Genomic DNA, 12,456 nt, shown 5'->3' with positions numbered 1-12,456 from the left:
TTCTCCTCCTTTTTGTTAGTAGGAACATCCATTCCAGGCATCGCTGGAAAGGCAGATGCTTCCCTCTTGCACCACAGCCATGGTGATACTCCAAGCTCAGGACATGCTACCTCAGGCAAGAGGGCATTGGCAATAGTAAGTGTCGTGACACACGTTACAGCTTTGTTATCCATGCATCAAGGAGATTTTAAATGTGAAGGAGGAAGCACAAGAAATTCTAGCTTCCTTTGTGCACATGGACCTCTTGGCCCGCATGGAGGGCACAAGGAATGAAGGGCCCTTCTGCTCTGTTCATCACGCCCTGGGTCACGCAAGAACAGGCACAAGACCTCCTGTCACAGTAAACTGCGGAATAAACTGCCCAAGAGGGAAGTTTCCACCTGATCCACAAGTTTCTGCTCTTACACAGGAAGACTTACAGTCCTTTAATTACTACCACGCCTGGAGTGATTGCTGGCAGCTCTGTTACTGACAGAGAATTGCTTCGCCATTGAGTTCTTGGCTTCATTAGCAGCCAGCAGAACTCCCAGTCACAAGATATTTTATGTACCATATGTACGACAGAATCATGTGCCTCTCTCTTGGTCCTGTACTATAAAGAGTGCTATATAGAAACCACCATATTCATCTCCCCAAGACAACCAGTGTTTATAGCACTTTACTTTTCCTCTTCCAAGCTGCATACTCACCTTCCCTTGGCAAAAAAGCCCTTCTTTTCACGTTCCTCATTGTTCTTCTGCCTGTGGTCCTACACCAGCCAGCTTACTGTGTCAATGCCAATTCCCTGAAGCCTGACACAGCATTACCTTTTTGACTGATATTGTAGTGAACCATTACAGTCTGAAATTCCCAGGACTTCAGTGAATGTTAAAGTCACAATAATTTTAACAGGAGTTTGGCTAACCAGTGTCAGAAAACAGAATCCACTGAGGTTTACTAAAAACTGCAGATTAAATTCAAAGCGTGCAGCTGAAGGGAGCTGTTACCCTCGTATCTAGGTTTATACCACCTTCACTCATGTTCTGTACCAGCAATCAGACGAAGAGCTATTTAAAGTGTCTCTATTGTTACTTGCCAAAATATTTAACTATTAAATTTCACCCGCCACCTGCCTGTCTTTGCATTTTATGGCACGAGCAAGCAGATCTATTTTTCCCTCCTTCCTGAAGAGCGAGACAGAACGTCTCTCCTGGGCTCGGCTGAGCGATGAGAGAAGGGGCTGCAGGGCCCCCGGGGAGCTTTTCCGCGGCACACCGCTGCCTCTCTACGCGCCCTCCCCGCCCCCTCCTCGGCCCCGCAGCGCTGCTGACCCGCCCCGCTTCTCCGCGCACTGCGGAGCGTTACCTGCGCGGTCGCGGTCGCGGCCACGGCCACCCCCCGCGAGCGAGCGGATCCGGCAGGGCGCAGGGCCGGAGGTTTCCGCAGCAGGGCGGGGGGCCCTCGCCGCCCCCGGGATGCCGCGGCTGGGAGCCTCTCCTAGGGAACGCGTCCGCGCCGGCTCCGCGCACCTGCGCGGCTCCTGTTTACAGCCGCCCCGTTCATCCCATCCCCGGGGGCGGGGAGGAGAAATGCGATTAAGAGATTAAGTTTGGAAAAGATGCGCGGAGGGGGAGGGGGGTTGGGAGTCCATCCAAAGGCGCGCACACTGCGCGGATGCTGAGCAGCGGTTCAGCGGGCCCCGGCCGGTTTCACCGCAGCCAGTAAAGCGGGGGGTGGCGGGACGGAGCTCGGCGTGGAATAAAATACCCACAGACCCTGCGACGAATTGGGGAAGGACACCGGGTCGCCCTGATGGGGGTCAGGCGCCCGCATCCCTGCCATCCCGCGGTCTTACCTCGATCCACTTCTGAGCCTCAGTAAAGGCGAGCTCAGGCTGGGGGGGCTCGGGCGGAGGCTGAACCTCTCCCAGCTCCAGCCCGGGACTGGCCATCGGCAGGGCCCCGGCGCGCCGCGGCTGCGGCGGGGGAGCAGTCAGGCAGCGAACCGGCAGCCCGAGGTGAGCCGCGGCCGCAGCGGGGGACGCCGGAGGCCGCTGCCTGCCTCTGCCTGCTTCTCCCTGCCTCTCCCTGCCTCGCAGCCGCCGCGGCGGGGACCGGGGGCGGCGGCGCTCTGCAGCCCGGCTGCGGTAGTCTCTCTCCGCTGGTGCCCCGTCCGCCCGCCCGCCCTGCCGGCTCGGTCCTCCCTCGCCTGCCGCCCGGCCCGCCCCGCCAGCGGAGCTGCGCTGCGCCGAGCTGCCAGCTAAAAATAAAACAGACGGGCGAAGCCGCTTTGCCTTCAGCCCATGCAAATGCCCGCGCCGCCGCCTCCCCGCCGCGAGCATCGCATCGCAGGCGGCGCTGCGACCGGGGAGGGGGAGCGGCAGGACGATGGAAAGGTCCCCCACGCCTTTGGGGGACAGCCGATCCCCCCCACCCCACAGCTCCCGGAGCGCATCGAACCGCCCGAGTACGGGGCGAACTGCTGTTTGTGGCTCTTGCGTTAAACACTTTAACGTTAATTAATGTTATTGCACGGAGCACCTGAGGAGACTCCAGCCCTCCGCGGCCGGAAAAGGCTTTGCTCCCCGCCCGGACCCTCACCCCTCTGACCAAGGAGCGGAACACAGGCAGGTGCCTCTGGCACCTCTGGAGGCATCTCCTCTTGCTAAGGGGTGAGCGTGGCCTTGCAAAAAGGTGTGAGGGTCAGCACAGTACCTGACAGCATTTCTCTTCTTTCAAAAGCAAAACAGGCGTCAAGGTGGGCTTAAAAAACACTGTGAACAAATACTCTTTTTTTCCTCTTTATGTAAGGGAAAAAAATGAACTCTATCGTGCAGAGACTGGAATGCCTAACTGGTATCGTGTGAGTAGTCCTAGCTTGAACAAATGTTCTTGAGCCTAAAGTTGAGAAGTTTCTAGAAATAGGGAGGAAAAGTTTTTCACAAGGCCTTTTTAAAGCCAGTTCCTGAAAATCTTCATTCGTAAGTGCTGGAAAGATGAGCCAAAGTTACTTGATTGTATTTGTTCAAGCATAGAAAGGTATTTTTGTGTAGGAAATGCAGGTATGTGAACATCAACCCTACTTCTAAGTGAAGTTTTCGAGAGGGGATCATACAGGCCATGTTTTCAACTTGTCACAGTTGTCAGCAACTTTCGATAAGAAGCAAACTGTAGAATCTACTTTCCAACATTCCTTTATTTTAGACATGAATCAGCCTCAATTCAAAAATTGGGATGTTGACTCTTGTCTCTTGTTGCAAATTAGTCAAAGCAAAATATTCTAACTCTTCAAATATATTTATATCACATAAACTCACATACTTAACTCTATTTCCATCCTAGGATTTTTTCTTTATTGTTCTCTAGCTTTTGTTTTGTTCTTTGTTTATTGTTTGAAATTTACTGGAATAACAAAACCAGGAAATGAGTTTACAGAGATTTTTCTGAGAACTGCAACCAGATTAAAATTAGATTAATTGTAATCTAATCTCAACCATTTAAAGAGAAATGAAAAGTATTTTGAAATACTTATGCTAACAGAAATTGTTTTCTGATTCTTTTAGTATTTAAATCACACCAGGCATCAATCAGATTTATTCTCCTGGGGCAGTGGAAGACTAACAATTTAAAATAATTATCCTACCTCTTTTTTATGATCATGCAGTATCAAACGTGTGATTTTGCTGTCTGGTGATCTCAAAATCACCTCTCAGAGAACTAGAAGAGCTGGAATGGGCTGAGGTAAGCACCATACTACACAGAGCATCTGTTCGAGACAGAGACAACCACCACCACATACCTTGTCCTAAACTGAGAGGTGGACATTTGTTTCTCGTTTATACACTCAGTTTTCATGTACCACTAAAGTTGATGTGATTTTTTACACACTATCATACACACACTTACATTCAAGCATGCATATCTTTTAAAACTGATTAAATACACAAAAAGACATGTGGATATACAGCTAGAGCAGTCCTTTAAGAGCCCTGTCTTGTATTTAGGAGTGTAAAACACACCCTGAATGGCAGCAGGAATCTGGCCACTTCTTTCTTAATCCTAATCCTGAACCTTCCTCCCATTTGGTCAAGTAGGAGGCAGCATCACTGCTTCCCTGTTCCCATGGAAACACACTTCTAGCATCAGCCCAGCTTGCTTTTTTTTTTTTTTTTCCTACACCACCATCTGCCTAGAAGGTTGCAGGGTTTGCTCTAAGCCCCTTGAATACCAGTCATGGGTTTTTCAAATGTTTTCCTTTCCCTGTTACAGCTGCCTTGGCAACTGGTACAGGAAACAAAATATGAAAATGAGCACCTTACAAACTTTAGCAAGGTTTTCCCGAGGTCACTCCACTGCTCCTCACCAGAACCATCACCAGAAACACAGTGATGGAATTTGTAACAGCAACAAAATAGCATAATTTTTCTTGTAGCTCTCTGCGAAACTCCCATCTTGTAAAACAAGTACCTTGGTTTAGCATCACTAGTTTTCTTTGCAGTAAAACTCGAGCTAGTATCTCAGTAGTCCTTATCACATGCAACAAACTTGTGTCTGTACTTATTAGACAGGGGAAAACCTATGGTGGAGCAGACATCTTTTTCCAGGTGCATTCACCCTTTCCAAAAGCAGACTGTGCCTATGTGCAAGTAAAGTAATTGTGGGAAAATGCGTATTATGGTGGTTATAGGACAAGTTAGAAGCAGAGGAAGAGAGTGTTCTCTAGTTATGAAGGATCTCTGCTGCTGTGCACAAGAGGGGAAATAGAAGCTTTTAGGAAGACAGTTTTAGAGTGAGAACTGAGCTTGTATTATATTAACCGGTTTGGTCTTCTACCTGATTTAGTTTTCTCTGTTAGGAAGAGCAACTCTCCTGTTCCTTTTTGTCCTCAACATCACATTTCAAATCTCTAAGCCTCTTGAACAGCAGAAGCAGGGGTTTAATAAGGTCTGATTGGTGTCATGGCAGGCTTGATCTTATCCCCCGGCAGCAATGAACAGCTTGCATGGAGGAAGCTGTGCCTTGAAGAGCTTGTGCCGCTATAATGTGTCCCCCTGAAGGAACAGGTCTGGTGTTGAAGACAAAGCTCTGTGCGTAACTACTCATAGATGGCACCTTTGTGCTCTCACTCATTTTCTGGTTGTATTAACACGGCAATAAACCTTTTTCTTCAAAGCAGATCTGGCACAACGTGCTTCCAGTAACATGAGCACCCTCCATTTAGGAAAAATTAATTTTACCAGAAAAAAAATTGCACAAAGAATAATTGCCCAAAGATCCTCTATTTCTGTTCTGTTATACCTGGCTTAATAATCTTTCTGAGCCTTTATAAATGCACCTTAAACCAGCAAGGCCCCTGGGCTAGTTAAGAAGGGAAGTTATCCTGCTGGCACCAGGGTTTTTCTGCCTCCTTATCTCCTCCACAATCTGTCAGTCCTGACTGATATTCTCAGAGCAGAACTTCTTTTTACCCCAGATCAAAAAGGTCATAGTGGGGGCTGTTGCACAATCCTAGGTCAGATTTTGGAAAACTGAGAGCTGAGCCCTAAGTGGACTGCTCTGGCTGCAGATCTTGTTGTTTGCTCAGGAACTTTTACACATTTCATGGGTTTGCTTGTCCTTTTTGTCCCTTTAACAAACCAGAGAACTTGAGAATGTATGGTATTTGTTTTCAAAGTTCTTCTTGGAATGCCTTTGTTCTCTAGAGTATATAATCAGGGTAGGTACATCCAGCACAGCTCAGAATAACCTCCAGATTATTCCAGAGCTGCTCAGAGAGGCAGCCCCCCACCTGTCACAGGACACACCATTCCAAAGAGCAACGTGGCTGCCTGGTGATGGAGCAGGAGTTGGACAGCCCTGGCATGGAGCATCCTTGGTATTAATCCTTCTCAACAGACATTAAGCAGGCTAGAGAGTATTTGGAGGGTTATTTTACTGACTACTGAAGGCAGGTTGTGCGCTGTCATAACTTGCCGTGTGTGAAGGGGTGAGCTGAGCTGAGAGATGGACGGAGTGAGCAGACAAGAGAAATCTGTAGAGCAGCATCTGCCAAGGCAGAGGAGGGTAGTGGAAGACATCTTCACCAGAAATTTAGCATTTTCTTCATTGATAAAACGAGAATCAAAGACAGTCCAGCTCTCCATGATATGCAAACCGTTTCTGAGAGCAGGCTGATAAAGATATCCGCTCAGAAGCAAGAGACAGAAAAAAACCCTAGTTTTGGAAAATGACCCGAAGAAAGACTGCTTCCATTCAAGAGGTTTTTTTAATTTATTTTTTTAAAACGTACAAGCTAAAAGAAAAGTAACACCGGAGCTTTAGTTATTTTTAATTGTCGTGAAAATCAATCAATCTGCGGTTGTGAGAGCATGTTGGGTTTTTTTCAATCATTCAAACAAATGTTGTGACTTCACATTTTATTTAATCAGGGCATCTGCTGGGGTGCATTTGCAGTGTTCAGCATTTGGCTGACAGCACCTGTTTGTTTATCCCTGCCATGCTGTCTTCTGTCACAGTCACTTTCTCTCTGCTGCCGCTCATTCAGCAACATATTGTCAGGCTTGGCATCGATGTTCTGTGTCGTTGTGGGAATTACAGGAGTGGTTGAATCATCTGAGTTTGTTCTTTCCTTGGAGAAAAGAAATATTATCCCTTTTCTACCCTCTCCTGGGAGAGTGTGAAGTCCTTTTGTGAAGCAGTTTTTCTCTATTTTGGGAATTTTATATGGACTTTTGAAACATAATACATCCAATTTTCACTTGCTAGCTGAGCACCACTTGATGTTTTCCTGTTTGCCTGCCTTTGCATTTAATTATATTTTTAGATTTCAAAATATGTTGACTATTCAGGATCTGATATGCTAGTATGCATGTTGCTATTTAGCTAGCTATAAGCCTAATGAATCAGAGTGCAGGCAATACAAAATGAGCGATCATGTGCATAATTGCCTGTAAATATTCAACGCCATTTACAAAGCGTAATTCTTGGGGTCTTCACCATCCTCTCTGTTCCCTGTGTAACAAATCCCTGATCTGTATCTCTGTGTTTCAAGTGCTGCTGTGCTTTAGGTGTGGGTTTTTTCCTGCCTGGCCCTCCTTTGTGGCTTTGACACTTGATTCTGCTGCTCCTGGAGGCCACCAGGCCGATGGCTCTGCTGATTGCACACAGCCTGGCTCTGCTTCTCTTTTCATCTGCAGCCATGGTCAATTCTCCCACTTGCCCAAACAACCGCTTCCTTCCTTCTCTATATTGTTCTCATCAAGACCTGCTTTTCCTCTAGTATAGGAAATTCCTATATCCAGCCTCCTCTTTAATGAGAATTCTTTTTTTTTTTTTCTCCAGCAACCTGTTTTTCCTCGTCCCAGCCTGGCATAGTCTCCCATCTATCAGTTCTGCAACTTCTCTCAACCCCGTTCTCTGTCTCTCCAGTTCCAGGTTACTTCTCCCTTCCTATGGTTCACACACAGTAGGTGGAGGGACAGCACAACAAACATAAACCATGAAAACTACTGGGAAAGGGAGCAGAAAGAAGGATAGGGAAAGGAGAAATATCACAGGTAAGTGGTACCAAATCACACAAGGTTAAAAAGAAATAAATTGGGTTGACTGAAGAGCAATTACATAAAAAAGAAGTGGATGAGTGGTGAAAGGGAAGTGAAGCAACCTGAAATAAAGAGGTACCAAAGTAAAAGAAAGAATAAACCTGAGCACAAGACCAGTGAACTTGTCAGACCAGGGAGCATCCTTTCATTCTGTGTTTGTAGCTACCGAATGTGACTCATCTGCAACATCAAGTGCAGCAAGGTCCAGGTCCACATATGTTCTTTTTAGGGTCTCCCATAAAATACATGCCATATTACAAAAGGAAAAAGACCACATGCACAAAACAGCAACTGCGAGGGGCCTCTGAAGGAAAGCTTGGCTCTCCCAGCCTGCTCCATATGCCCAGAGCTGCACAGCCCTACACTCTTGACAGGTGAAGTCAGGGAAAGGATGTGGCAGGACAATGGGCCCTTCAACAGCTATTAACAAGGATCTTTTTTAGTGCATTAAAACAAACATGCATCAGTGGGGAGCTGATGCTCGTGGGTTTGTGTACCTGACGACGTGACACCCTGTTTTGTTGATGCAAAACCAGACTTCGCTTCTCTGCTGAGCTGGAGAAAGCACAGAAGGGCAGAACAGTATTTTCCTTCCGTTTCTTTTTCTGAGTTTGACTGCTTTTTGGCTGCTTTCTTACAATCTACTTCATTAAAGACTGGAAGTGGAAGTGGAGTGTTCTTCCAAACACAGTCTTGTCCAGAGCAGGAATCTCCATTTCCAATATGTATCTCCAATAGTCTTTCAGCTGATTTTGCACTCTGCTCATTTAAACACAGCATCTTCCCCTCCTGCCACCCACCCAATATGCATCTTACCCTGTTTCACCATCCTGAGTAAATTTTTGAACACATGGAGTTACTCAAGTCTTTCTTGGTGAGGATTTGCATTACATAGTAGAGGGGTTTTAGTACCCTCAGGGAGTTCCTCAGCACCTCTTTCATAGTGCCATTGCCTAGGAGGCATCTCTTAAGTCAGTGAACATGCTTGGAGGTCTCACACCAGCCGCGAGTTCAATAAGTGTAGCTCAGTCTGTCTGGACTCTGTACCTGAAGAGATAAGTAGTCAGAGCAGGTTGTCCAGCAGTCTGCAAACCTCTGCAGCAAGCGTAGCTTCAAATGAGTGCTACGGAGTGGGTGGTATTTGGGCCAAGAGAGGGGCTGCTGTGTGTGAGACAGCATGCAAGGAAGGCAGTTAGAAACTTTTGCCAAACTGCTGTCAAATGTGGTGAAAATAAAAAATTATATGTGGAAACAAAGCGATTTGGAAACCAAGTCCTAGCTTCCATAGTAAATTCCCAAGTTCTGGCATTCATTTTCTTGGTTTATAACAAATTTTGTGTAGGGGTGGCATAACCATGTAGTTCACCAAAACATGTTGTTTTTATTATATATGCAAATGGAACAGAAAAAAACCCTCTCACTGATGTTAGAACAGCTTTTTGCTAGGTAGCTGTTTATGAAAGTTGAAGAAATTTGGGAAAAGCCACATGATATTCAGACTTTAATTTTAGCAGTGACTTGCATCATCCAGAAAGAACTGGTGAACAATATCTTCCCTTTTCCTTTCTTAGTACCTTTCCCCATAGAGCAGATAAAAAGGGAAAACCTGTATCTGGAATTAACATTGGGTTTTATCCAAATTTGTTTGGAGTATTAGCTGGTTCACAGTGAACTGGAATGTTCATTTACTCAAGGTAAGGTAATGGGCAGCCAAAAGTGGAAAACGGAAAGGAAAAAGAGAAGAAACAGGGGCAGAAAATAAGGGGGGGGCGGGGAAGACTGACTTCATGCAGTAGGACAACTATATACCTCATTTAGCAGCATCATCATTTAGATCCATGACACAGTAATACTAGACGTTGGGTTTTTTCTCCTATGTATTGAATTTCTAAAGGACAATATTTAGCACAGAATTGTGTTCAACCTGAAGTATAAGAAAGCAGCATAGTGTAAGATATAGGTGAGTTTATTCCCTGAAGGCAGGCTCTCTTGCTCAGTGATCTCCTGTGACCCGACAATCCTTGCAGAACAAGACACTCATCAAAGCCTATGGAGGTGCTTTGGTGCAACAGGTACCATATCTGGGACAGACAGTGTCTGTCATACCGTCAGAGACATCGATGGTCACATATTCATAGGAGTCAAGGTGCCAAAATCAGCCATCACTCCAAACTCAAAATGAAGGCTATTATGTTTTCTTCATTTGTTCTACCCACCATTTCAAAGGATGGTGTATGATTTACAACCCTGCCTCAATTACTGCTGGAAGTTAGGAGGAGCTGTGTACGTTTTCCCAGGTAACAACTTTTCTTATAATTCCCTAAATAGCAAATACCAACAGGCTGATATGTTGTAGCAATATTATTTCACAACTTACACACGCACACACCAGCTGAAAGCTCATTCACTGGAACTACTGATAGCAGAAAATGGAAATCTAAGTTTGACCACAGACACAAAATACTTCTACTACCTGAATGTGCGACATTCAGGTATTAAAAAGACAAGCAGTACTATGACTATTTGTTGGACATTCCTCTAACCTTCCAGTGGTCCTAGAGACTTATTTCCTCTGCTGTCTTCCGGACCTCTTGAAGACCAGACCTGGCATAACAGAAATCCCTGGGAACTTTTCTGAAGGTAGAAGGCCCTGTTCTTGCAAGAGTGTAGGTCCAGCAGGACTTTCCACACCTCTAAGGGCTGAAAGTGTTCACATGAGCTTTTCACTCTGCTCTTTTGAACCTAGACACAAGTTCATTCTGCTCCCAGCTGGTCAGATGTGAAACAGCTCCAAACCAGTGCCACCATTATGGTACCACTGACCCTGGCTTGACAAGCTGGGCTTGTTTGCTGAGGTCCAAGTACTGTGGAGCACACGTTGGAGCAGAGCTGGCTCTCTTCCAGCCTGCTTTAGGACTGGATGTGGTGACGTAGTTCTGCCTGTTGGACCGTAGTCCATATCGACAAGCTGTCAGGGAAGGGAAGGATATTACTTTGTTGAATCACTGTCTGAACTGCTAAATGATTTATTATACGAGAGCTGCCCACCCATATGAAAGTGGAGTTAATGAGATTGCCAAGAAATTGCTGCTATTGAGTGTACAGCCAAAAATGTTCATGAGGGCTGCCCTTAAAATAGCAAAATTAGGAAAAAAAAAAAAATCCCTATAAAGTTGTTTTCGTAAGTTTCTCTTATTATTAATTTTTTTGTTTGTTTGTTTTTTAATTATGTCTTTCTGTCTGGCCAGCAAAAGTGTCTGGAGTTTTTCCCAGTTTAGAGGCCCCAGTGCTCTTCCGTGTGCATCCAAAGGAAGCCTAAAGGTCAAGAAAACTTCAACTGAACATTCAAGAAAACGAAAAATACTTTCTGGGAGTCTACAATCCATGTTACTGAAATGATTGCCAATACCTGTTTTATTATCTGGCACTTTTTGGCTGCTGATGTGGTTGTCTATCACAAGAGCTCCTGATCTAGCTAGAGGAAAGGACACACAATCCATAGGTTGCAGAACTGTCATACCTGTAGCTGACCCAAGCCAGCACTTTGCAGTATATCTACATTTTTTCATTAATCATTGTTTTTTCAAAAGGACTGTATTTACTCTTTTTTCGTGAAATATACTATTCATTGGACGTGGGCTCACTCTATTGATGACCCTTGCCCAGAAAACTGGATAGGGATTTTCATGAGACTTTAACAGAGTTAGATGCTCAAATCTCATCAAAATTAATGGGATCAAGGACCAAGTCCCACCCATGACTTTAAAAATTCCAGTCCTAAGACACTAGTGACACCATATTTGTTTAGCACGCTAGTAGATCAGCAAAAGACCAAAATAGTGGCATGGCTCTAAGAGACTGGAGACCTAGCATCGAGAAAACATTGTAGAAGTGATAGCTCTAAGTTCAGGACAGAGAGCACAGTGAACACTAAAGTAATTAATTACTTGGCAAACTTCAGCGTCAACCTTTTCTAAGGGACAAGGGGCCTTCAGTTAACTTTAGAAGGTTTACAGAATGATGTTTCTCTGAAAAGGAGTACTTTAATCTGTTTTCAGTGCTGAATTAGACCAGTCTATATGCCAGATTTGTGTCTGTGCACTACTTCCAGATTTTTCAATCAAGTTTCATTGCAAATCTTTCTTTATAGACCACTTTGCATCCAGAATGTAGCAAAAATTGTTGTGCAGGAAGGTATGATCAACTCTAGAGCACCTTGTGATACTGGTCAGCATCTTACGTGTCTCAGTGAAACGAGGAAATCATGAGCCTGTCAGGAATGAAGACTCTCAAACCTTGCTGGCAGTCAAGACCTGCGGGATCTTCATCCCAGTAAGAGACTTTACGCAAGTGATTCTTGGGAGTGGAAGACTTGCCAGCAGCACTGGGTGACTGGGCTAACAGCTGTGGGAGCTCTTGCAACATGAAACTCTCTCCTTTGTACTTTGAGGTAGCTGATGTCAATATAGCACTCAAGTGTTTGTGATCTAAACCTAGAGGAGGGGGCACTTCAGCAATGAACAGAGAGGCTTGTGTGCGGAGATGATGGCATCTAGAGAAACAATGCTTCTTCAGGGCTCTTGTTATGGCAATCTGTGGGCATATCCCAGCATCACCAGGTTGCTACAGTCTTTTTTTTTTCACTTTCTACAGCAGTTAATTTCTTCAGCTGCCGAAACGCTGTGGAAGAGTTGAGTACAAACCACTGCAAGCAGCAGCAGCACCCACAGTATAGGAGAACCCAGCTGGAAACCATCCTGCTGCACACACACGTGCTGGAGGTCCTGTGCTGTGGAGAAGTGTGAGAGCTGTACATATGCTCCATTACGCCTGCCAGTTCTCAGGGCTGCTGCACTGCAAAGGCTCTATGGCTCTTA

General features: G+C 45.5%; 1 protein-coding gene across 15 annotated transcripts in view; it reads right to left on the bottom strand.

Moving 5' to 3' along the window:
• The window catches only part of LIMCH1 (LIM and calponin homology domains 1), a 181,319-nt gene extending 179,007 nt beyond the window's left edge, over window positions 1-2,312 (bottom strand). For 3 of the 15 annotated variants that reach the window (XM_065836880.2, XM_065836881.2, XM_071807417.1), the window contains exon 1: window positions 1,835-2,309. In XM_065836880.2, the coding sequence (XP_065692952.1) occupies window positions 1,835-1,930 (96 nt within the window). In that variant the 5' untranslated portion in view covers window positions 1,931-2,309. Of the gene's footprint in view, window positions 1-1,344; window positions 1,450-1,834 lie in introns of those variants that run through there. The other 12 variants (XM_065836882.2, XM_071807416.1, XM_065836886.2 and 9 more) reach the window with 10 other exon arrangements.
• Between the last annotated feature and the right edge of the window lie 10,144 nt (window positions 2,313-12,456).

The sequence above is a fragment of the Patagioenas fasciata genome, chromosome 4 (genome assembly GCF_037038585.1).
Source record: "Patagioenas fasciata isolate bPatFas1 chromosome 4, bPatFas1.hap1, whole genome shotgun sequence".
NCBI classification, from domain to species: Eukaryota; Metazoa; Chordata; class Aves; order Columbiformes; family Columbidae; genus Patagioenas; species Patagioenas fasciata.
The sequence above is the reverse complement of the archived record's forward strand: the minus strand, read 5'-3'. Positions and strand labels throughout refer to the sequence as shown.